General features: G+C 51.9%; 3 protein-coding genes and 1 long non-coding RNA gene across 5 annotated transcripts in view; 1 reads left to right on the forward strand and 3 right to left on the reverse strand.

Moving 5' to 3' along the window:
- Zcwpw1 (zinc finger CW-type and PWWP domain containing 1) overlaps positions 1-23544 on the reverse strand; it is a 218144-nt gene that overhangs the window by 49645 nt on the left and 144955 nt on the right. The window lies entirely within an intron of this gene.
- Positions 301-6469, reverse strand: Spacdr (sperm acrosome developmental regulator). The gene is made up of 3 exons (NM_001271236.1): positions 6207-6469; positions 5483-5791; positions 301-782 (listed from the first exon to the last, which is right to left on the reverse strand). The coding sequence occupies exons 1-3, from the start codon at positions 6255-6257 to the stop codon at positions 540-542; spliced, it is 603 nt and encodes a 200-aa protein (NP_001258165.1). The 5' UTR covers positions 6258-6469; the 3' UTR covers positions 301-539.
- LOC134481171 (uncharacterized) lies at positions 6573-8888 on the forward strand. Its single transcript, XR_015634722.1, has 3 exons — positions 6573-6712; positions 7855-8096; positions 8665-8888. It is a non-coding gene; the product is annotated as an uncharacterized LOC134481171 (long non-coding RNA).
- On the reverse strand, positions 8833-21639 carry Tsc22d4 (TSC22 domain family, member 4). The gene is given in 5 exon segments (NM_001044284.3): positions 8833-9528; positions 9867-9915; positions 16701-16861; positions 19721-20732; positions 21168-21639. Coding segments are annotated over 4 exon segments (1164 nt in total). The 5' UTR covers positions 20465-20732; positions 21168-21639; the 3' UTR covers positions 8833-9318.

Consider the following 23544-nt stretch of genomic DNA (forward strand, 5'->3'; position numbering starts at 1 on the left):
ACCCCATCTCGTGGAACTGCTCAGAGAAAAGTCAGGGCTGCAGCCAGTGGGCATGATGCCGTTGCTATGGTTTCTGGCTAGACAGAGCAGCCAAAGGCAATTCATCTCCTAGGAGGGGGTGGAGATGTAAGGACAGGACTGGCCCACTTCTAACCTATCATGCGACACCTAGGGATTGCTTTCGTGCATGACTGTAAAGCCACACACACACATGTGGTATGTGGGTGTTTCTTTCTCCACATACACCACAACCCCACCGAGTCCCCTTTCTGCCTCTCAGTCACGAGCACAGACTACATCTTCTCAGAAACATCCGGTATTTATTTCTCAAAATTTAGATAATTTATTTTTTAAAAAAATTTTGAATAAACACAGAGAAGGGGAGCGTGTTCAACCCCAGGCCTGGTCTTGGGGTTCCAGTGAGATATGACACCATGGTCTCCTCACCAGCAGTTCTGGCCTGACGGCCACTGAACCCTTCCTGTCAACCTTCCGTAAGAGTGAGGTGGAGACTTTCAAAGGATCTGGGGCTCCCCTGCCTAGAGGGGACTTCGGGCATCATGTTTGAGGCCCTGCACTGATTCGGAGTGACGGGAAGTATGGGAGGCATGAGACCGCATACGGCGCCGTCTGCGCCTCTCTTGCCTGCGAGCCAGCTCTCTTAGTTGTTTGCGAATGACCCAGAGCACCAAGTACACTTCCCGCAGCATCTCAGCCTCTGGCGTCCCCAAGGCTGACCCGGTCCTCGTATGGGAGGAAACTTTGCCAGTACTCATAGAAGACTGTAAAAGAAAGAAATATGGGGGTGTCAAGGGAGGAGAGATGGACCAGCAAATAAACGGCAAAGGGTTAGACTCCTTTTACCTCCATCAAATTAGCAGAGGCATCACCTCCTCCAGGAAGTCCTCTCAGCTTGCATTAGGTGATGGTCCTTTCTGCCTTTATGTTTGCCCCCATGTTTCTTTTGTTTTCTTCCTTCCTCCTCTCTCCCTCACTCCTTCCCTTTCTCCTCTTCATTTAGAAGTGGTAACTCATGTCACTCAGTCCGGACTTGAAAACTGCTATGTGGCCAAAGGTGGCCTTGAATTCCTGATCCTCCTGCCTCAACCTCTGCCATGACCAGGCTGGGGGTGGAACCCAGAGTCTCATGCTAGGCAAAAACTGAGCTCCCTATCCAGCATGTGTTAGCTGTTGACAGTCTTGCACAGCCAAGCTGGCTTTGAATTCACAGTCCTCCTGCCTTGGCCTCTGAGTGCTGACATTTTAGGCATGAACATCATCAATTCAGCCTCATTTTCTCTTTTATTTCCTCCTTCCTCTCTCTCCTTTGTTTTCCCGTCCCTCTCTTACTTCCCCCATTTGTCTTCCTTTCTGCTTTGGTTTTTTGAGAGAAAGTCTCATGCTGTGATTCCAGGTTAGCCCCAAACTTAGAGACTCCTCCCACCTCCACTTCCCGGATGCCGGAATTACAGGTATGAGTCACCTCGCCATGCTTCTTTTCTTTATCTTTTCTTTTTTTATTTTTGTTTGTTTGTTGGGGGGGTGGGGAGGCGTCATTTGGTTGGTTTATCAAGGCAGGGCTTCACTGCATAGGCCTGGCTGTCCTGGGACTCACTGTGTAGTCCTGGCTAGCTTTGAACTCACAGAGATTCCCTGTGTCTCTTGTCTCCCAAGTGGTGGGATTAAAGACGTGTGCTACCACAATTGAGCAACCTATTTTCTTTCAGTAAGAATAATTTACGAGACACAGAAGCAAAGGAAATAGCTTAGTGGGTCAGATCAAATATCAGGACCTAGAGTTGATTCCCAGCACCACGCAACAAACCAAGTGGAGCACCAGGGGGCGCTCTGGCCAGCCCTTCTGTGGGAAAGGACAAGGTCTGGGTTCAGCAGAGATGCTGTCTCAAAAGCTCTGTGTGTTAGTACAGAGTCCCAGCACTTGGGAGAGAGGAGGCAAATCTCTAAGTTTGAAGCCATTTTGGTCTACCTAGAGAGTTCCAGGTCAGCCAGGGTCATGGTATGATCCTGTGTTCAACAACAACAACAACAACAACAACAAAAGCAGAGAATAGTTAAGGAAAATACCCACAGAATAGAGAGTAGCCAGGCATAGTGGCAGACACCTTGAATCCCATCTCTCAGGGGGCAGAGGCACGTTCTCTGTGATTCTGAGGCAAGCCTAGTCTACATGGTGAATTCCAGAAACAGCTACGCAGCGAAACCCTGTCTTGAAAACAACAAACAAAAAGGTTTGTGCTGTTGGCATTTTTAATTACGTGCGTGTGTGCATCTCTGTGTGGGGAAACGTACATTTGAGTGCAGTGCCCACAAAGACCACAAGAGGGCAGTGGATTCACTCGAGTTACTGATGGTCCTAGGTGGGTGCTGGGAAAGAGGACCAAAGGATCCTCTGCAAGAAAAGTGTGCTTGCCCTAAGGGGGGAAAACTGCGTGTGTTTGCCTGTAAATGTACATGTGCACCACACACCATGCAATGCCTGAGATCACAAGAGGGCTGGAACTGGAGTAATAGATGGTTGTGAGCAGCTATGGGCACACTGGGAATTGAACCCGGGTCCTCTCCAAGAGCTGGCCGTGCTCTTAACGGCTGAGCCAACTCTACCACCTGCAGGTATCCCTAGTTTGACTTTTATTCCTGTGTATGCTGTGTGTGTGCGTGTATACGTGCTTAATTCTATAAGACCTTATTACATATGCAGAATTGGGCATTTAACTACCAATCAAGACCATCACAAGAGTTACTAATGGAGTTACTAAGGTTCTCCATCTATTGCGAAGGTAGTCTCAAATCAATTGGTTTCATCCCCTTTGCTGCCTTGTCTCTCACTACCCCTAGCAGTACCAGGGATTAAATCTGAGGCCTCTGACATGCTAGGCAAGCACATTGCCATTGAACTACAGCCCTAGTTCATGTCGGACGACGATTATAACCTCCCCCACACAGCATCTGGCGGCCACCAAACCACTTAACATGCCCTGAGTTTCTATATATTATCCTAACAGTAGTATAGAGAAACTAGCAGTGGGCAGCATACTTCTGTAGCTGGCAAAAAAAAGCCCCACTAACACCTAAACCGTGCGTGGTGGTATACACCTGTAATCCCAGGATTTGGTGTTGGGGGGTGGCACCCCGAGGGCCAGGAATTCAAGGTTACAATAAATACACAGGAAGTTCGACACTGGCCTGCAGGGGACCTTGTCTAAAATAAAATTAAAATAAATGTATAAAGATTAAACATCTCCAAGGCTCTTGTTCTTAGGGTTAAAATCAAATTCTACCACCTGGCCCTTTACCCTGCCATTCATTTATGTGCAGAACCAATTCAAATACATCCTTAGCTCTCCCATAACATAGACCACTCCCCCAGCTCCACTCCATCCCTCTATCCAGCCTCTCCTTACACCCTCACCACACACACACACACACACACACACACACACACACACACACGCATGCATGCACACACTTCTTCCTTTTCCCCTCAATTTTTACCAAGCCAATCAAACTCCTTCAAGCCTCAGTTTCCCCTCTCTTCATCTATGGAAGCATATTTGCTACTCCATGCCCAGTTCTCCATAGGATTCCCTCCTTTGGTACCCACGTCCTCTCGACCTGCAACGTTACTCCATTTGGGTATAAAACCAACGTGGCCTGTTTGTTCCTCTGTCTGCAGCTTCCCTGGTCTGGGTAAACACCGCTCACCACTATGGTACTTTACAATAAAAGAGGTGCTACAAAGAACTAACAGGATGGAGGGAGCTGGACACGGAGCTCGGTCTGTAGAGCACGTACCTAGCATACGTGAAGACCTGGGTAATATTTGCTGGTAATCCCAACCCCGAGGAGAGGGAACAGGAAGATTAGGAGAGTTCAAGGCCAGGAAAGACGGCTCAGTTGCTAAAGTGTTTGTGGTGCAAGCCTACATTCAGATCCTCAAGACCTAGGATGAAAGCTGGATACCAAGTTGGGCAGTGGTGGCGCATGCTTTTAATTCTAGTACTCGGGAGGCAGAGGCAGGCAGATCTATACAGATTGGTTTCCAGGACAGCCAGGACTACACACAGATCCCGTTTCAACAAAAACACACAAACAAGCTGGATACGGTAACCCTAGCAGTCCTACAGTGGAATGGGAGGAGGCAGGAGAATCCCCAGAAATGGTCAGGACAGTCATCTGCAGCAGTGAGGAACAAGCAAGACACCCCATGGAGGGGATGAAAAGGTAGCTCAGTGGTTAGAATCTTGCTGTTCTTTTTTTTTTTTTTTTTCCTTTTTTTTTTTTTTTGGAGCTGGGGACCGAACCCAGGACCTTGCGCTTGCCTACCACTGAGCTAAATCCCCAACCCCGAACCTTGCTGTTCTTGAAGAGGGCGGGAGTTCAGCTCCCAGCATCCATGCTGGGATCTGGCGCCCTCTTCTGGCTTCACGGGCAGCTGCATACACATGGCATGCACACGCATGTAGCACACACACATGCATAAAAATATAATAAAACAAGGAAAAGGACTGACACCCAAGGTTGTCCTCTGGTTTTTCACATGCATGTTGCAGCACAGGCAAACTCATACACATATGAGGAGAGGGAGAGTCTTAAAAAGAAAGTGGAAAAGGAAAGAAATCGGGCATTCGGGCATAGTGATGCACACTTTTAGTCCCAGAGCTTGGGAGGTAGAGGTAAGAGGTTCCGTTTGAGGGCAACCTGGTTTCTATAGAGTCCCATGCCAGCCAGAATACATGTTGGGAACCTGTCACAAAAAATAAACAAATGGGTTGGGGATTTAGCTCAGTGGTAGAGCACTTGCCTAGCAAACGCAAAGCCCTGGGTTCGGTACCCCCAGCTCTGAAAAATAGAAAAAAGAAAACAAACAAAACAAAAAATAAACAAACAACCCCCCCCAAAAGAACTAAAATAAATAAACAGAATAAAGACCTTGGGGCGGGAGAGATGGCTTAGCAGGTAAAAACACTGCTATTCTTGCAGAGGACCCAGGACCTGCAATCAGGTGGCCAACGCCCACCTGAAACTCCACGTTCCAGGGTTTCTGACAATCTTTATGGCCTCCTTTGGACAACTGCACATATGTGGTGTACATATAGACAAGCAGAAACACATATATACATAATAACTTTTTTTTTTCCTGAGATAAGGTTTCTCCTTGTAGCCTTGGCTGTCCTGAAACCATTGACGAGGCCCGCCTCAAACTCAAGAGATCCACCTGCCTCTGCCTCCTGATTCTGGGATCAAGGTGTGTGCTACTAACTGCCCAGCTTTTAAATAGCCTTTTTAAAAAAAGAATCAGAAGTAAATTTAGGTAGGAATCGATTGCAGTTATCCTCAGCTACACAGCAAGTTCCAGGCAATTCTACACAAGACCCTGTCTCAAAAACAAAACAAAAAACCGGCGATGGAGCAGGGACAGAGGAGGAATGAGTCTCAGGGTCAGCAATCAAACGGTACGTACCTTCCACCTACACAATCGCCAGCCGGACTGCAGCACCGAGAACATGAACGTAGAAACTGAATTGACTACGGTCATCAGGGAACGGCTGTCACGACTGGAACGGCTCTCTCGATCATGCAAAGGAGATCTTTCCTTGACTGAGCGCAGCACCCCTGGGCACACATCCAGGTCTGAGACCATGTCCTCTTTTTGGGCGTTGGCCAACTTTACAGTGTCAAAGTCCTTGGAAGTCTTCTCCGGTCCCTTCAACAGATGCTTCTCACGCTGATCAGACAGGCCTGGCTTGGCTAGGTGTTTCCAGAACAGGACCTAAGAAATAAGACACGGGGTGGGCTGGGTGGCTCAGTGGTGACTGCTCCTGCCAGGTTGGCCTGACAATCTGAGGTAGGTCCTTGGCTCTGGTGATGAAAGGAGAAAATCAATTCCCAAAAGCTGTCTGTGTTGTGACATGCACATTCCTCTATTCATAATAGGAATAGAAACAAAACTCAGGGGAGAGAGAGGAGACCCTGCAGTAAAGACAATGATGTGACCTTCCTGTCACCCTTCTCAAGTCCCTCCCTACTCATCTTAAAGCCTCCCCTCCTGTCCTATCTTGTTGAGCTACAAGGGGCCAAAAAATAAAAAAATAAAAAGAGGAACAAAGTGGTTAAGGGTCACTACAGCCCACATGAAAAGAACCAGAACTCCCAACTCATGGGCATGTTGTGTCCGTAAAACTCACCCAATTGGGGACCTTTCGCCAAATTTGCCTAATCCATCTCAAGAACCTCATGACCACACAGCTATCTCTCTTGACACAAGTCCAAAGTATAGTACAAAGTGAGCATTTGAGGTGTAGGTGGGAAAGGCTATGGGCCAATGGCCACCACCAGAGAGGACTTGCGGGTACTGAGGAGTTTCAAGCACGGTATCGAAGGAAGAAATAAGAAATCCAAAAGGGGCGTGCCCCCCAATGACTCATGACAGGCCCTTCCTCCCCTCCCTGGGACAGGGAGAGGAGTCAAGTGGATGAGAACTTAGAGTGAGGGAGTGTTCTAGATCATTGTGAGAGCTGTCTGGCCCCAACCCCCCAAGGACCTTCCTAGACCCTCAGAGCCAATCATTGACAGCCTTGTCCCTTCTGGCCCAAGAACCAGGATACTGAAATTCACATTGATCAAGAGCTGGGATACATTTTAGGCATTCTCTGGGGATCTTGCTAGGTGACTTTTACAACGGTACTTCAAGGTAAGTGTTTGGAGAATGAATACAAGATCCGTAAAAACTGGATTTGAAGGGGTTGGAGAGATGGCCCAGCCATTAAGGGCACTTGCTGCTTTTCCAGAGGCCCAGCACCTGCATGGTAGTTTACAACCGTCTATAACTCCTGTTCTAGGGGATCCAGCTCCCTCTTCTGGTCTCCATGGATACTATGCAGCCAGATACATGGTACAGACATGCATGCAGGCAAAACACCCATACACATAAAATAAAAATAAAATAAACTGGGTTTGAACCAGACATATGCCCAGAATCCTAGCACTTGGGCAATGAGGCAGGAGGATCAGAAGTTAAAAGCTAGCCTCGGTGGGTTAGGGAAGATGGCCCCTTCAGTAAGGAACTGACTACCCAAGCATGAGGACTTGCATTTGGGTCCTCAGTACCCTGCCCCCAACCTTCCAAGGGTACATGTCTGCAATTCTAGTGGGGAAGCAGAGACAAAGGGATCCCTGGGGCTTGCTGGCCAGTCAGTCTAGCTTAATCCCTTAACACCAGGTCTACTGAGAGCCTGTCTCAGAGGCTGCCTCGAGGCTCTCAGAGGCAGACGGATCAAGAGTTCAAGACCAGGGGTTGGGGATTTAGCTCAGTGGTAGAGCGCTTGCCTAGCAAGCACAAGGCCCTGGGTTCGGTCCCCAGCTCCGAAAAAAAGAAAAAAGAAAAAAAAAAGAGTTCAAGACCAGCCTGATCTACAGAGAGAGTTCCTGGACAGCCAGGGCTACACAGAGAAACCGTGTCTTCTCCCCCCCCCCCCCCACCTTTGGAGCTGAGGACCGAACCCAGGACCTTGCACTTGCTAGGCAAGCGCTCTACCACTGAGCTAAATCCCCAACCCCGAAACGGTGTCTTAAAAAAGAAAACAAAACCTGTGGAAAGCGATCGAAGAAGACACCAAATAGTTTCTGGTCTCTCTGTACATGAGTACATACACTCACACACACACCTGTACACAGATACAAATCAAAGTCAGTTGAAGGCCATTGTGGGTGAGATGAGACCATCTAGCTAGACAGCTAAAGACTGATGAGGCAGTGGGTAAGATGTGCTGACTGTACAAGCCTCAGTTGGGAGTCAGACCCTACAGACACAGTAACAAATGCTTACAATTCCAGCGCTTGCTTCTAAAAGGAAATGAGAGGCTAAGTTAAGGACAGCTAGCCGGGCATCCACAGCAAGGACAGGCCTTGTCTCAAAGAAGGTCAAAGATGAAGGCTGACACCTCTGGTCTCCACATGTGGGCAATGACACACAGTGAACACTCACGCAACAAAGAACAGGGGCCAGCACGCAGATGGACACCTGTAGTCCCAGCACATAGGAGGACCAGGCCTTCAAGACTATTCTCTACTATATGGTAAATTTGAAGCCAGGCTGGGGCTACATGACACCCTGTTTTAAATCACCATACCCTGACCCCAAAAGAAGATACAGGGTCCAATCTGGTTGGTTGGACCAAAGACTTAAAACTCTGCTAGGAGTTCCTCTCTGATGCCCAGAGACAAGACATTCTCCCTCAAAGTTCTAACTGCTGATGCCTTCCCCCCCACTAGATGGGGCCCTTCTTGGCTGGTTCTGTCTGTCTGGGAGAGAAGCCCAGGCTGTCAGGGAGGAGCCTGCTCACCCACTGGGCCTAGTCCTCATCCAGCAAGGGGTGGGGTAGAAGCCAAGGCAGCCTGCCAGGCCTGGCGAGGGCACCATGTGCCCAAAGAGCCTGGCCCACACCCAGCCTTAAGACAAGGGGCCCATTCAGGGTTCCCTGCCCTGCCTCCAAGCAGCCGCCCAGATCCAGTCCACAAGAGGGGACACACTGGGAAGCTGGGGGTGGATCCTCACACTCACCAAAGACTCCATTGTTATCTCCCCTCCTCACACCGCCAACCACCAGCACATGGGTAGACACCGCCCCCTACCTCTTTCCTTAGGTCACCCTGCCAGGCCTTTCCAGGGACCAAGACCATTACCAAGCCATTTTCTGGTATCTTCTCCAGGGTGACTGGGATTCGCTGTGTGTGTACCCACATGAGCGTGATGAGAGTGTGTGTTGGGGACAGGGTAACTATATAGCTGGACACGGCAACAGCACACCAACCTCCATATTCAAGTTTCTTCAGATTTTTTTTAATTATAATTATTATTTTAATAACAACCTGAATCCAAGAAGTTGAAGATACTGTCCATACCCCCTCCCTGGGCAGAGGAGAGGGGGCACTTGAAGAGAACAAGGTGGGATGGTGAGGGGGCCTGCCAGGGAACCTCCAAATCTTTCTGAGCCATCTGCTGCTGAGGGGCTCCCCAGAACACTGATACCCAGGGAAGGAGGTGGGGCTGGGTTCTTTCATGGATGAGGGGCTTCAGATAAACATCCCCTCCTGGGTTCTTTCTCTTCCGGCAAGGCCTGAGGCTTCTGGGGAGACCAGGTGGGAAGGGACAGGCCAATATTTAGCCTCAACTCCCATCCCTGGGCATTGGGGTCGGGCGTGGGCATTAAAGCTACATAGGAAGAGGGGGCAGGCTGCTGGCACAAGGCCCGGCGGCCAGTGGCAGCCCCCAAAGGCACATTGTGAGGGAAAGAAGGCTCAGATGGAAGGCCCATTGGGTGCAGAGGGCCCGAGCCTTGGGAGCCCCGAGGATGGCAGCTGGGCCAGCTGCTCCGGGCTGGCCAGGGCACGCAGCAATCCATTTTCCTGCTCCAGTGCAGCATTCCGCTCTGCCAGGTCCCGGATCTGCTCCTTCAGCACCTCCACCTCCTCTCGCACGGCAAACATGAGGTGGGACTTCACCAAGTCCTGGACCCCAGGGACAAACAAACCTTCAGGCCCCTCAGGCCACCTCCAACTGCCTCTCCCAACCCAGGCACCTCAAGGAAGTGGTTATGATACCCATCTCCCTTTGCTCAAAGGAGGGGGGATGGAGGTTAAAGGAGAAACGGGGCAGCAGGCAAAGGATAAGGGACAGGGCTCACAGACAGGGATGAGCAGAGGTTGAGGGAAGCCAAAGGTAGAAAAGTAGAAGCAGAGAGAGGGGGTGTCTGTAACTAACTGGAAAATTTTCATTCCCAAGTAATGGGAGGGGAGAGGTGCTAGGGACACTAAGGGGCCTCCTGGGGCCAAGCATCTTCTCTTACCATGGCTTGTTCAATCTTGTTGTCAATGCCAACCAGGCTTCCGGAACCACTGGAGAGACATGGGGGTGGGGGTGGGGATACAAGTTGAGGAGGAACCCCAAGTCAACTCTGCTACAGTCTTCTGGTGCTCCCTGCTCTAAAAGCCCAGCCTATGCCCACCCCACCCAAGTACCTGTGGCAGTAGACGATGAGAGGTAGGAGGCTTTTGTCCACCCCACAGCGGGATGAAGGTCGGTGCCCAGGCCCCCCCAGGCCCTGGTGGGAAGGAGGTCCCGACGGCCCTCGGATTGGGGATGACCCCCGTGGGGAGCATGGGGAAGACACGCAGCCCCTTTTTCGGGGTGTCCCTTGTGCCATCCCTACCACTCGAGTCTCATAAGATGATACCAAGGACTTCACAGAGACCCCTGGCTGGGACATTCCTGAGGTAAGGGTCATCAGTATCCACTCCCAACCAAAAGGCTGTGACAGGCAGAATGCCTGGGGGGCCCAGAGCCCCCCTGGGCACAGTAGAGTTCTGCAATGGATGCCAAGCAGGCAGAGAGGAGACCGGACCTACAGACTGCTGCTCTGAGAGATATACACCCTGCCCTCCCCCTCAGGGCAAGGCACAGCTGCCATTGGCTCCTCGGGGACACGGGGACCCCCTCCCTTGGCTCCACAGTGGGCGGGAATTCCCAGACACACATGGTCTGTGCCAGTGTCCCCTTCTCACCCTGGCACCACTCCCAGACTGGAGGGGAAGGGGAGGTGAAGTCAGCTGGTAAGGGTTGGGGGAGGGGCTGTGAAGCAAGAAGGCTGGCATGGGGAGGGGCTTGAAGGTGAGACCCTAGGACGCATGTCCCCAACCTATGCCTCCCTTTCTGCCCTGTCTGGATTAACCATGGTCTCCCTCAACTTTGAGAAAGGGGACAGACAAAGGGGGCAGGGTAGAAATATATGTATCTTAGGTGGCTCTTAAAACGTGGGACAGAGGGTCCCCCACTTCAATGAAGGAGAGAATTAGGAAAGGTTACCATAGCAACAGAACCCCACCACCATATTAGGAACCCTATAAATCAAAGGCAGCCACATACGGGACCTGAGACCTGGGTATGGAGGTCTTGCAGTGAGTCAGAGCTTAAGAAAAGGAAGAAAAAAAAAAGGTACGGCTGAACATGGGACACTGGACAGAGACGCAGAGACTTTAAATCAGTAGTCAGGTAATGACCCAGTTAAGGGGCAGGCCTGGCTGCAGTTTTGAGCAGTGGCCACCAGAGGGCAACTCACGCCTGGCTCAAATGCCCCAGGGCTCAGGCTCCTGACTGGCACCAGGTTAGAGAATCTGCTTCTTACTCAAGCCCCTCTGCTCACTCAGGACTTTCTAGGGTCTCCTTGCCTGCCCCAGGCTGCAATGTCTTCCCTTTGGCTGCCGGACCAGAGGAGGCAGGCTTTTGTTTCGGTTACCTAAGCTTCCTTTCTGCTTTCCCCAAGGACACCAGGGTCTCCAGCCCTGTGTCGTCCCTCCCCTCACCACCGCCCCCCCCCCAGTCAGGGTGCCACTTGGCTCCATTCATACACTGCTGTCACTTTTGTAATCCCTCCCCACTGGCTGTCAACTTCAACCTGCTTTCCTACAGGGGGAATCTATACTCAGTCCAAGGTGACCCTTGCATGAGGCCCGGCCATCAGAAAGGGAGCTGGGAATTTTCCATTCCCTGGCCAAGATCTGGATGCAGGAGGTGCTGACAGGTAGAGCCACCAAGGAGGTGAACGGGCTAGAAAGAGCAGGATATCAGTGAGTAAGGACACGGGGCGGGGGGGCGGGCCTCCAAAGCCAGGGAACACGGGAGATGCTTAAGAATGGAGGTGGGGAGCAGAGAGGTTAGAGGGGAGAGGGCAAGAGGGCTCAGTGGGTAGACTCTTGCCACTAAACTCGACAACCTGAGTTCCATTCCAAGAACCTACAGTGTGGAAGGATTTCCCCAAATTGTCCTCTGACCTCCACAAGCCTGCCAAATTATCCCTGGACCCACATGTGTCAGCACACACACACACACACACACACACACACACACACACACACACACACAGGGGGGGGGAGGGGGAGCGAGGAACGGAGGGGCAGAACAGAAAAGGTGCAACCAGGCAGTATAAAATTTGTTTTCAAGATACTCCAATCCACAGTACCTGGGAGGGGAGTAGGCAAAATCCAATACCCCCTTTCCAGTGCATAGAGCAGCCAAGGATGGGCAGACGTACCAGAATAGAGGTGTCAGCCCCGCTTGGCGGACACTCCGGCAGACATGCCAAGTTAAATCCTCTACTCTTGCCAGAAATAAAGGAATAATACAACAGGCAACATTTGTTGGCTGGCTGATGGCTATCTTGTGTTTGTCTAGCTCAGGAGTTTTTCAAAGCACTTCCCCTATGCCATTCGAGCCTTAACACTTGAAGGGAGGAGGACTCTGGCAAGCCAGGCCTCACCTTTGATTAGCCCTGCTCGAGGGGCTGGTATGTGCTACACTGGGATTCTTGAGTAAGGCTGGGGGCAGGAAGGGCAGGTGCCGAGAGCCTCTAAGAAAGTCTACAGGCATGAGGACGAGATCTCCCCTCGCCTGAGACATGTTTCCCCATCAGCCTGCAAACCACCAGGGCTTCCAAGTCAGGTCAGGCTAAGACTGCAATGTCAGCCCAGCGTTGGTTCAGTGCACAACCTAAGTGGACACAGCAGCCCTGAGGGACAGACTTTCCCGTCCAGGAGGGCATCTCTGAAGGCTGAGAACGGAAGACACGAGTTGTCTGTGAAGGGCTGGACATGAAGGCCAGCTTAGCTGCCCACATATGCTCTAGGAGCCCTCAGAGGCTGAGCCTGAGGCCACAGAAGTGGCATGGAACAATCCTGTCTATGCTCTCTCCCAGATCAGATTCTGTAGTGTCTTGGGGGTACGCAGGGCAGGGGCTGGGCTAGGGAAGGGGAGAGGCTGGCTGCTCATCCCAGTTACTGAGCTGTCCCTGCCTCTGTCTTAGCAAAAGGACACCCTAGGACCATAACCACCTCTCATTCTCTCGGGAGGTGCACACACCAACGGGGAGAGAGTGCCAGGAGATTGAGCCCGGGGTTCACAGACAAGGTTGAGTGACCTTGGACACGTTCTTAACACACACACCTCACCCCTTTTGAGTCTCATTGTTTTGAGTCTCATCTGGAAAGTGAGGAATCATGGGATTGCTTTTACAGTTCCATGAGGTAAGTGTGTGGAGGGGTCATCCAGATGGCTCAGTGGGTTAAGAAAGGCGGCTCTCCACAGAGCATAATTGGATCACCAGTTATAATTGGATCACCAGGACCTACATGATAGAAGCAGAAAAGCTCTCACAGCCTGCTCTTTGCCCTTTGACCTCTACCTCTGCAAAGTGGCACACATGCGCGCGCATATATATATATATATATATATATATACACATACATATATATATACTATACATATATACATATATACATATCTATACACATATACATACACAAATAAATGAAAAAAATTAATTAAGTTAGCAGGAACTTGGGAGATATCTCAGCAGGTAAAATATTTGTGCTACAAGTGTGAGGACCTGAATTTGATCCCCAAAACCCAAGTCAAAAAAGCCAGGGGTAGTGGCACATGTTTATAATCTCAAGTCCGGGGTGGCAGAGACAGGGAAATCCACAGGTCTAGCCTGCCAGCCAGAATGGCTGATTCAACAGGTCCCAACCAGCGAGACAGCACCACACATATACAAGCGGGATAACTCCTGAGGGACAATAACCAAAGCTGCCCATGCACGCACACACACAAACACAAACACGTGAAAACACGCATGCCAAGAAGGCTACAGGAGAAGGCGAGGAGGTGGGGCTCTCCTGTCATCTCAGTCTCTCAGGAGACTGGGGCAAGAGGATTGAAAGTTCGAGACTAGCCTGGGCAACTCAGTGAGACCCTGCCTCGAAGTTCAGAACAACAGGAGGAAGTGGGTAGGGGTGGAGCTTTGTTATATAGCTCAGTGGTAGACAGCACTGGACCCAAAGAAAAACAGATGAAATAATGTGGTTTTTCTCCCTCAAGTCTTTGGGAACCACTAGCTAGACATCTGCCCACTTTTTCATCCTGACAAAATATCGCCCAACCTGTACGGGATCACAGATCTTCCAACCAGGAGCATATAGTCTGAATTCACATGCATCCTATTTTCCCATCCCAGATCCAAGGACAGGTAAGGCACCCCCAGCTCAACTCAATACCCTAGTACTTACTACCACAACCCATTTTTTCCTTCTCAAAAGGGAGTTATGTGGAATTTGTGTCTTCTAGCTCCAGGAGGCACAGGTGAAGTGGGGTCTACCCACCCCATTCCTAGGGGGTAGAGGATGGCCCAGCCCAAACCCGCTGGCCCAGCCGGGCGAGGCACTGAGGGGCTGGGTTGGGCCAGAGCCCCAGAGCCTTGAAGGCTAGGAGCAACCGGTCAGACTAGGGTGTGCAGAGCGGGTGGGACAGAGAGAGGGAGAAGGGGACCGGGTCAAAAGAACGGTGCTATGGAGGCTTCAACAGGTAGAACTCTTGGTGACAGAGAGAGCTGGAGGCCCGGCTGACAAGGGGGCAGAGGAGGTACATGAAGCCTTTTTGCCAGGGAACTTCCCAAATTGGGGGGGTGGGTGGGGTGGGACGTGCTGAGAATAGCATCAGATCAGAGCAGGCGACTCTCTGGCCTTGGCTGACCTCACACCTCACACATTCCAGAGAGCCAGCTGGAAGGCAGTTCAGAAGCTAACCGGCCTAGCCTTGCCCTGCCCTGCCAGCCCAGCACTAGCCCCCTGCCCTGCAGTTCTATTCCCAGCCACCCCTTTCTCCTTTCCTTTCTGGGTCTCCACCCTCTCACTGTGCTCCTGGCTTCTTTTGTGGGTCAGGGTCTAATTCCAAGGGGATGGTACCACAAAGGAGAAGGTAAGACGGAAAGACTTGCATCTACAGTAGGTCTCCTGGAGACACCCACTCAGTTAGGCCTCCTTGTCCTTCCCAACAGGAAGTCCCTCCTCTGAAGGGCCTCCAACAGGAAGTCCTACTTCTCCCTCCAATAAATGTGGAGGCTTGCTAGCTCTTCTGCCCCAAGCCTAACTCTCTGACATGGTCAATATGCCTATAAATACCGAAAGCAAAAATGTCTGCCTACCATGTCACCAAATTTGACATTCACCGGCAAGGCCAGCAGAACTGTCCTGTGCTGGCCCCCTCTGCAGCCCTGCATTGCTGCAGGAGGCCTTGGTTTCCATGTTCCTCCCAGCTCTGTGGGCCACATCCTCTCAGAGGACAGAACTTTAAATCAATTCTTTCTCTCCTTCCTTCCCTCCATCTCTTTTCCTTGCGCCCCCCCCCCGCCCTTTGAAGATGGTTTCATATCACCTAGGCTAGCCCCTAAAGTTCTTCTGTAATTGAGGATAACCCTAAACTTTTGATCTTCCCGCCTCGATCTTGACCCCAGTGGTAGATTCTAAAACATGTACTACCAATCTGGCTTGTACAAGTGCTGGGACCACAGGCTTCAAGCATGCTGGACCAGCTCTGTAACGGACATCCCCAGGCCCCACAATACACTATTCGTTACTGTTTTGCTCTGTTCTGAGGCAGGGTCTCCTCTTATAGCTCAAACTGCTCTCCCAAGCTGGTTTACTTTGTCCTCCCACCCCTAACCCACTGCCCACCACAGGGTCCAGCAGTGGCCGTCCTAGAACTCATTCTAGACCAGGCTGGCCTCAAATTCAGAGATCCACCTACCTGCCTCTGCCTCTGCCTCTGCCTCTGCCTCCTGAATGCTGGGATTAGTGTTTGTGCCACCACACCTAGCTCCAGGCAGGTTTTAAACCCATGGTGACCCTCTTTTTTTTTTGTTTTTTTTTTTCATATATTTATTATATATAAGTACACTGTAGCTGTCTTCAGGCACCCTAGAAGAGGATATCAGATCCCATTACAGATGGTTGTGACCCACCATGTGGTTGCTGGGATTTGAACTCAGGACCTCTGGAAGAGCAGTCAGTGCTCTTAACCACGTCTCCAGGACCCATGGTGACCCTCTTAAATCAGCCTCCCAAGGGCTAGGATTACAGGAGCTACCACAGTCAGCTCCTCCCACCCTTTTTTTTTTTTTTTGGAGACAGGATCTTCCTAGATAGCCCAGGTTGGCCTTGAACTTAAAAAATAGCCACCTACTTCCACCTTCAGAATTCCAGATCATACACCTTCCAGGCAATGCGTCCTTGGTACTGAAAATTCCTGGGCCCTAAAGTAGTCTGTGCAGATTCCAAGGCTGTCACATGTCACAATCCTGGAGGACCTTAAAGCATCCTTTCCCCCTTGGTGCTGGGAGATGCTGATGGGAAGGCACCGACTGCCTCTTCGTCCTATTTTGTTTTGTTTTGTTTTTGACATAGTATGAGTCCACACTGGCCCCGAGGGGGTTTATGCAGCACTGGAGACTCAACCCAAGGCCTTGTGCATGCTAAGCAAGCACTCAAGTCACTGAGCCCCAGCCCCAGCTGTCTCCCCATCTCCCCTCCCCATTTTCTATTCTCGTCTCCAGTATGCATGCCAATGGATTTGATTCCTAAGCAAATGACCTCTAGATCCACAAGAGCTAATGACTCCCTTCTAACTCAAAAGCTCTTGACTTAACAGTCCTGAGTCAAGGAATCCCACCCAGCTTTCTCCACAGGGAGTGGGTCCCACACAAACTTCACCCAGTGATTATGCCCCTGCCAGGTCTCTGTTTCTCCTTAGTTGTACAGGTGTGACAGTGGGTGTCGCCCTCGAGTCTCCCACCTACCTGTCGTCATCACTGTCCAGGTGACCGCTGATGGCCAACATGGACCGAGCCAGGCTGAGGCTCTGGGCTGCTGCAGCTCCGAATGGGTCTGGAGACTTGTGAACCAGGCTGGCATCGAAGTAGAGGGCTGGGGAGTTGGGGCGAGAGTCGATGGGAGGTACCTGGAAGCAGAAGAGTGGGAACCATCACGTAGGGTGGAGACTGGGATCATGGCTCAGTTGATAGAGAGAGGGGAGAGTGTGGGGTGTGCCACCTTACAATTTCTCCCTTTCCCCTGATCCCTTCTCTTCCCAGCTCTAACCCTTCCCCTCTTACAGACTTGCTAGAAAACCAGGCAGGAACTAGAGGTGTGATGGAGGGACAGAATTAGCCAGGTCTCCCAGTTAGAGGATACTGAACTTAGTACCTTTTTTGAACTAAGTTCTCCTATACAGCAGGCAGGCCTCAAAGTGACTCTGTAGCTAAGGATGACCTTGAACTACTTACTTACTGGCCTTCCCGTCTCCATTTCCCAAAGGCTGGAGTCATAAGCAAGTACCACTACCTAGTGTATGAGCTGCTGAGGTTCAAACTTAGGGCTCTGCGCATGCTTAGGCCAGCACTACACTAACCCAGACACATTCTCAGACCCCTCCCTCCCCAACCTTCTTTTCTGGGACAAGATCTTGCTATGTAGGCCAGGCTGGCCTTGAACTTGCCATCCTCCTGCCTCTACCTTCCCCCAGTTGTGTCCCCTGTTAAAGTCACTCAAATGTCCCTATAGAGACATTCCCCACTGCTTACTAGTCCACTGAAGTCTCATTTTTCATGGCATCTAATAGGACTTGAAATTAAAGCATGTATTGTGTCACCCGTGCTGAGGGTAAGCTTGTTCCGTGGCTGTCTGCAGAGTGAAGGACTCCTCAGAAACCGCCTCTCCACACCCACTACCCTGATGGTGGCCTCAACTTCTGGGGACCTGGGATGGCGTTCAAAGATTCTCTACTCTGCCTTTGGGGGAGGTGGAGCTTTGTGAGAATGGGAGGGGAGGGAGGAGACTGGGTGTGGACCTACATAACCCAACAGGCAGATGCTGGGGGCAGCTGTAAAAGGGTGGAGGTGACAGAAACTGGACAAGAAGCCTCTACAAGGGCCCCTGAGAGGCCCCTACCTCAGGAAAGCCAAGAGTGGTTAGAGGGACAGAGCTCTGCAAAGGGGGCACAGGTATCAACCACCTCCTGTCCTCAGTCAACCTCCCTCAGCTCTTTTTCAGACCATAAAGCTGAATGAAGAAAGTCTAACTCTGGAGGCAGGGAAATAGTGACAGTTACAGGCACACAGGAAATGATCGAGGCCGATTGGGAGGAAGGAAGGGGGGGCGCTGGGGACACTGTGGGGCAAGAAACAGGGTCTACAAACCCAAGATAGGCTTGGGCCGTGCCTGAGGAGAGCAGAGGGGCATCAAGATGGCTGAGGGAGTGGAGAGGCTTGCAGCCAAGTTTGGCAGCCTGAGCCCGAGTTTGATCCCACATGGTGGAAGTCACACAGCGGAAGGATTTGTCCTCTGACCTCCACATGCACACCAAGACATGCACAGGCCTGCAACACATTCACGCACACAAATTAAAGGAATAAATTTAACAAAAGTAGAGCAAAGAGTCATTGAGGAACTTGTCCCGGAGAGTCTGGAGTCTGGGGACAAGAAACGATAGCTTATCCAGGAGGCTAGAGTTTTAAAAAAAAAAAAAAAAAAAAAACACGAGAAAGATGGGAAATTTGGGCCATGAAATGGGGAGCTGAAGGCCAGGAGAGGGTGGGAGAGCTGGTCCTGACCAGTTCTAACAGGGCTCAAAGGCTTAAGATATTTTTACACTGTGGTTTGAGCCCATGGCCAGTAAGAGACAGAACCCTCACCCTCACTCCCTGCTTTCCCTGTGGCAGCCAAGATGTTATTTTCTCCACAGCAGAAACATCCAACTCTCCAATCTCTAAGTACCCAACCTTCAACACACACACACACATACACACACACACTGACACACACACACTGAGATACACACACAGACACACACTGGCACACAGACACACAAACACACTGGCACACAGACACACACACAGACACATACCCACTGACACACACAGACACACACACAGACACACACACACACTGAACACACACACATAGACAGACACAGACACTGACACACACACACACACACACACACACATAGACAAACACACAAACACACAAACACACACACACACACACACACACCAGGCACATAGGCATCCTGCCCCCAGCCCAGACTTGTGGGTAGCTTCCTCTTTTGGAGACAGGAAACAGAAAGTGCAGAGGATTTAACTCCTTCCCAACTGCTTCCTTACCTCCCACTCAATGGTCGATGAGGTCACCCCATCCCACACTCCAGAAGCCCAGGTCTAGGGTACTAAAACCAACCAAGGGTGATATGCCCCACCCCCTACCCCAATTCCTCAGAGAAACTGGTTTGCAGTAAGGCTGAAAATGGGGCTGGGCTGGTAGCTGTTGGTTAGAATAAAGACCCAGAGGAATGCCTACCTTTTATGGCTGCCCCAAACCCCTGCCAGCTCCTCCCCTCCAGGGCCTAGCCAGCCACCAGGCTGGAACCTCCACCCTCATCACCTGGAGCCAGAGAAGGTAAAGGCTGAAGTGGGCAGGCCGCATCGGCCACAGGTTTTATGGAAACAGTCAGGGCCAAGGGCAACAGTGTGAAGGCCACAGAGGAAGGAGAGAAAAGAAAAAAAGACGGAAAGGGGAAAAGGAAGGAAGGAGGAAGGAAGGTGTAAATGTGTGCAGAGTAATGAAGGCCTGGGACAGAAAAAGAAAGGATTCACAGTTCAAACTGTAAAAAGGGAAAAGGGGACTTTATGCTCTACCCAATAGGCAGCCAATATAGGGGATTGGGGGGGGAGACGGAAGTTGAGGTGGGGAGGCCCAGGATATAGGTCAGACGACTGAGTACAGTAGGTCTTGCCCCGCCCCCCATGAGCCCATCTCTTACCTTCCCTGTCTCCTCTGGAGCAACTAACTCCATCCTCAGCCGAACTGCTCCATCTCTTCTCCGTGACAGAGGAGGGGTTCCGGCTGCTAAACCCCCAGACTCCACTTCTACCCTCAGGGAGGGCAGGGTTTGAGCACTATCTCCAGTCCCAGGCCCTGGGGGGCGCTGCTGGGGTGGAGAGGCTGACAGCGGGGGCGTCTCCACCTTAGCCTTGCCAGGTCCTGCCAGCTGGCCCAGCCCCCCTGTGAAGGATCGAGCCTGTGGTCCAGGAGAAGTAGGGGGCGGGCGGAGCCAAGAGGTGGGGCCCTGAGACAGGCCTGGCTGAGGGATAGGGGTGCTTATGCCCAAGCTAGCCAGCTCCAACCTAGAATCCAATGATCTGCCTCCGGTGCCTCCTGAGGCCCCTCGAATTCCCTCCAGAAGCCGACCGAAGCTCGGGGGCTCCAGGTCTCTCTCGTAAACATCCACACACGTCCACCGACCTCGTCGATAAGGCTCTCCTAAACCTTGGGGCAGCTTCACCACCCGGAAACGGGAGGCAGGGGCTCCAGGTGGCGGAGAGCCATTCCGGGGGGTGCCCCTGCCCCCTGGATCAGGGTTGGGTTCCCCGTTGGGGAGGCGGGGCGGGGGCCCAGCGGGAGCCGGAGGGGCAGGGGGGTCCGAAGCCCCTGGGCTTCCTGGGCCCTCATAGTCCGTGGTGACGCTGGTGATCTGAAAACTACTTTTCTTCTTACCACCACTCATGGTCCCTAGGGCTCCGGACTGGGCTGGGGTGGGGGAGGGGCTGGGCTCCTGAAGAGGGGCTCAGGCACCTCTGGAACAAGGGGGCCACATGGCAGGGACATCAGGGCCCCTGGGGACGTCTGGGTCCGTCATGGTAGGAGGGCCTTGTGGGAACTTGGGGGTGCCTGGTTAGTGACTGGAGAGGGGAGGTGGCAGGAGGGGGGGGGGGAGCAGAGGCAGGTTTTTCCTGCTGCTGTCGCTGCTGAAACCCCAGAGCTGAGCTTGCAAACTGGAAAAAGAAAGAGACAGAAAGTGAGCGAGAGTGTGTGTACGTGAGCAAAAGAAAAAGCAGGGGCCAAACCACCTCCGGGGCTTCCTCTCGGGGGAGCCGACTGGGGGGAGGAAGAAGAAAGCCACTAGAGACCCAGAGACAAGTAGAAATGACAGACCGGAGCGGAGGGGACAGAATTCAAAGCACCCAGAACAGGAAGAAGCAGCTGGGACCCAAAGTTGAACATTTCATGCTTGAAATCCAAAGTCGTCCCCAACACGTATCTCCAGGGCCAGGGGCAAAGGGGTGAACCGGCTCCTCCCCTGAAAGGGCCACCCTGAGGCCTCTGCTGGGCCTCAAGCCCACCCCACCCCCATTCCAGCTCCCCCATCGCTGGTTAGGCACTGCCCGCCAAGCCAAGCGCGCCCCGCCCAGCCCGAGAAAACTACCTACCTCTCCGGCCTCGGCCACCGAGCTGAGCTGGAGAGAGGACCTGGGGACTAAAGATGCCTTTTTTTTTTTTTTTAAATCCTAAGGCGGCCTAGCGCAGGCCACGGCAGGCAGCAGTCAAGGGCTGCCCAGTGTTCTCTGGCGTCCGCATCTCACTCTGCGAGGCATCTCGGTGGAAAGTTTGCAGTTGAGACGAGAAGAAACCAGCGCTTCCACGGTGGAGCCCAGGCGCAGCCTCCGTTAACACTCCACGGGTCTTCTCTGTTGCTGTGGGAGGGGGCGGCTCAGCCCCCCGCTGACTCCAGTCCCTTGAGTGGCTCGCTCTCTCTCAAGGCTCCTCCCACGTGGCCCCACTGGATGTATCTCTCGGCTCCTCAGCTCCGCTCCGCTCCGTCTCGGTCTGGGTCTCGGGCTCTCTCTTTCTGGGCTGTTGACAACCCCCACACCAGGAAGTCCTGCCTTCTCGGGCCTGCTCACTGCTCCTCTCCTCCTCCTTCCCCTCTTCCTCCTCCCTCTTCCCTCCTCCCTCCTCCCTCCTCCCTCCCTCCCTCCTCCCTCCTCCCTCCTGAGGCTCTCTGCCAGCTGGCCCGGAGCCAGGCCTGCCACAGCCGCAGCCGCAGCCGCAGCCGCAGCCTACAGTTGCTGCTGCTGCCGCCGCCGCTGCTGCTTCTGCTGCTGCTGCGGCCCCAAACTGGCTGCTTTAACCCTATATCTGCCAGGTTCAGGGCAACTCTTCCTCGGAAGGAGGGGCATGGAGGGCGGAGAGAAAAAGGAGGAGCCTGCGGGAGGCCAGGGATTCCCTTACTTGTGGGCTTTTGGTGCCATTGGGCTGCAGGCTTTCCAAAAGAGTCTCAAGGAACGTGCCGGACATGTTCTGGGTACCTGGCTGTTTATAAATACCTAGTAAGTGTGACCCACTGGCTGTGATTTGTCACGGCGTCTCTGGTTTTCACCGTAAGTTCACGAGAAACTCCCCCTCCCCACTCTGTTTTGAAAAATGAGCGGTTATGAAAATTTTCAAACATGCCCCAAAGTAGAGGAAATAGGATAATGAACGCCCACGCGCGCCATCATGGACTTGTAACAATTATCAGCTTTGCCCAATCGTGTTTTCGTCCCTCCAATATCTCTCTCTCTCTCTCTCTCTCTCTCTCTCTCTCTCTCTCTCTCTCTTTCTCTTTCTCTGTGTGTGTGTGTGTGTGTGTGTGTGTGTGTGTGTGTGTGTGTGTGTGTGTATACATCTGGAGGTCAACTTGGAGGAGTTCGTTTTCTCTTCCACTAATAATGGGGGTCCTTTGCTGGTAAGGCCCTTTACCCACTGAGCCATCCTATCTATCATGCTCCTGTATTGGAAATCAAGCCTCTGATACGGTCTTTCCCTCTCTTAAAAGGGAAAATTGGAGAAGCAGACCATACAAGAAGGCTGTTGGTGGTAGGACACGTGTGTGTGTGTGTGTGTGTGTGTGTGTGTGTGTGTGTGTGTGTGGCATGTGTGCATATGCATGAGCGGTTGCAACACCTGTGTGTTTGTTAGTGAGAGGACCACACTGGGTGTCCTACTCAGGGTCTCTCATTGAACGCACAGCTTGGTAGGCATCCAGCAAACCCCAATAATCCTCCCATCTCTTCTCCACAGCACTGAGGTTATAGGCACACAGGGCTATGCCCCGGCTTCTCATGGGACTGCTGAAGATTTGAACTCAGATCCTCATGCTTGAGTAGCAAGGGCTTTTGCCTGCTGAGCCTCTCCTCAGCCCAGGATAGGCATTGCCACCTTCTCATCTCCGTCTTTATCTGTCCCTCACACAAACACTTAGGTAGACCTGAAGGTGAACTTGCTCACCTATGTTTCCCCACAGTGGCCGGACACACACCTATGTCCACAGGACTACCCCATAGGTATACCTGAGAACCAATCCCAGCAGGCATAGACTCTTCCCCATTTCCAACCCTTTCCCACCTGTCCCATACTATCACTTCATCATTATAGAGAATCCACACACATATAAAGGGTATATTCTGCGACTGGCAAGAAAAAAAAAAAAAAACAAGCTACCAACTGCCATTTTTCTTTCTTGGCACTCAGAAGTGGCTTCTGGGCAAGAGTCTTCCAGCCAGAGCAGGATCTAAAGGCAGCATCTGTTGTCACTCATAGGTTTGGAAGGAGATAGGTTCTAATTAGTTTTATTCAAACAGAAGGGTTCTAGGTGGTTGTGGCAGTGTGCGTCCATGCCTATAATCCCAGATCATGGGGGATGGCATAGAAGTAGGAGGCTGAAGAGTTCAAGGCCATCCTCAGCTACATGAGATCCTATTTCAACAGCAACAGACAGACAGGAGGAAAAAAAAGAAGAAAGAACTGTTGGTTGGTCTGGGAATA

The sequence above is a fragment of the Rattus norvegicus genome, chromosome 12, assembly GCF_021556685.1.
Source record: "Rattus norvegicus strain SHRSP/BbbUtx chromosome 12, alternate assembly SHRSP_T2T, whole genome shotgun sequence".
Classification (NCBI taxonomy): domain Eukaryota; kingdom Metazoa; phylum Chordata; class Mammalia; order Rodentia; family Muridae; genus Rattus; species Rattus norvegicus.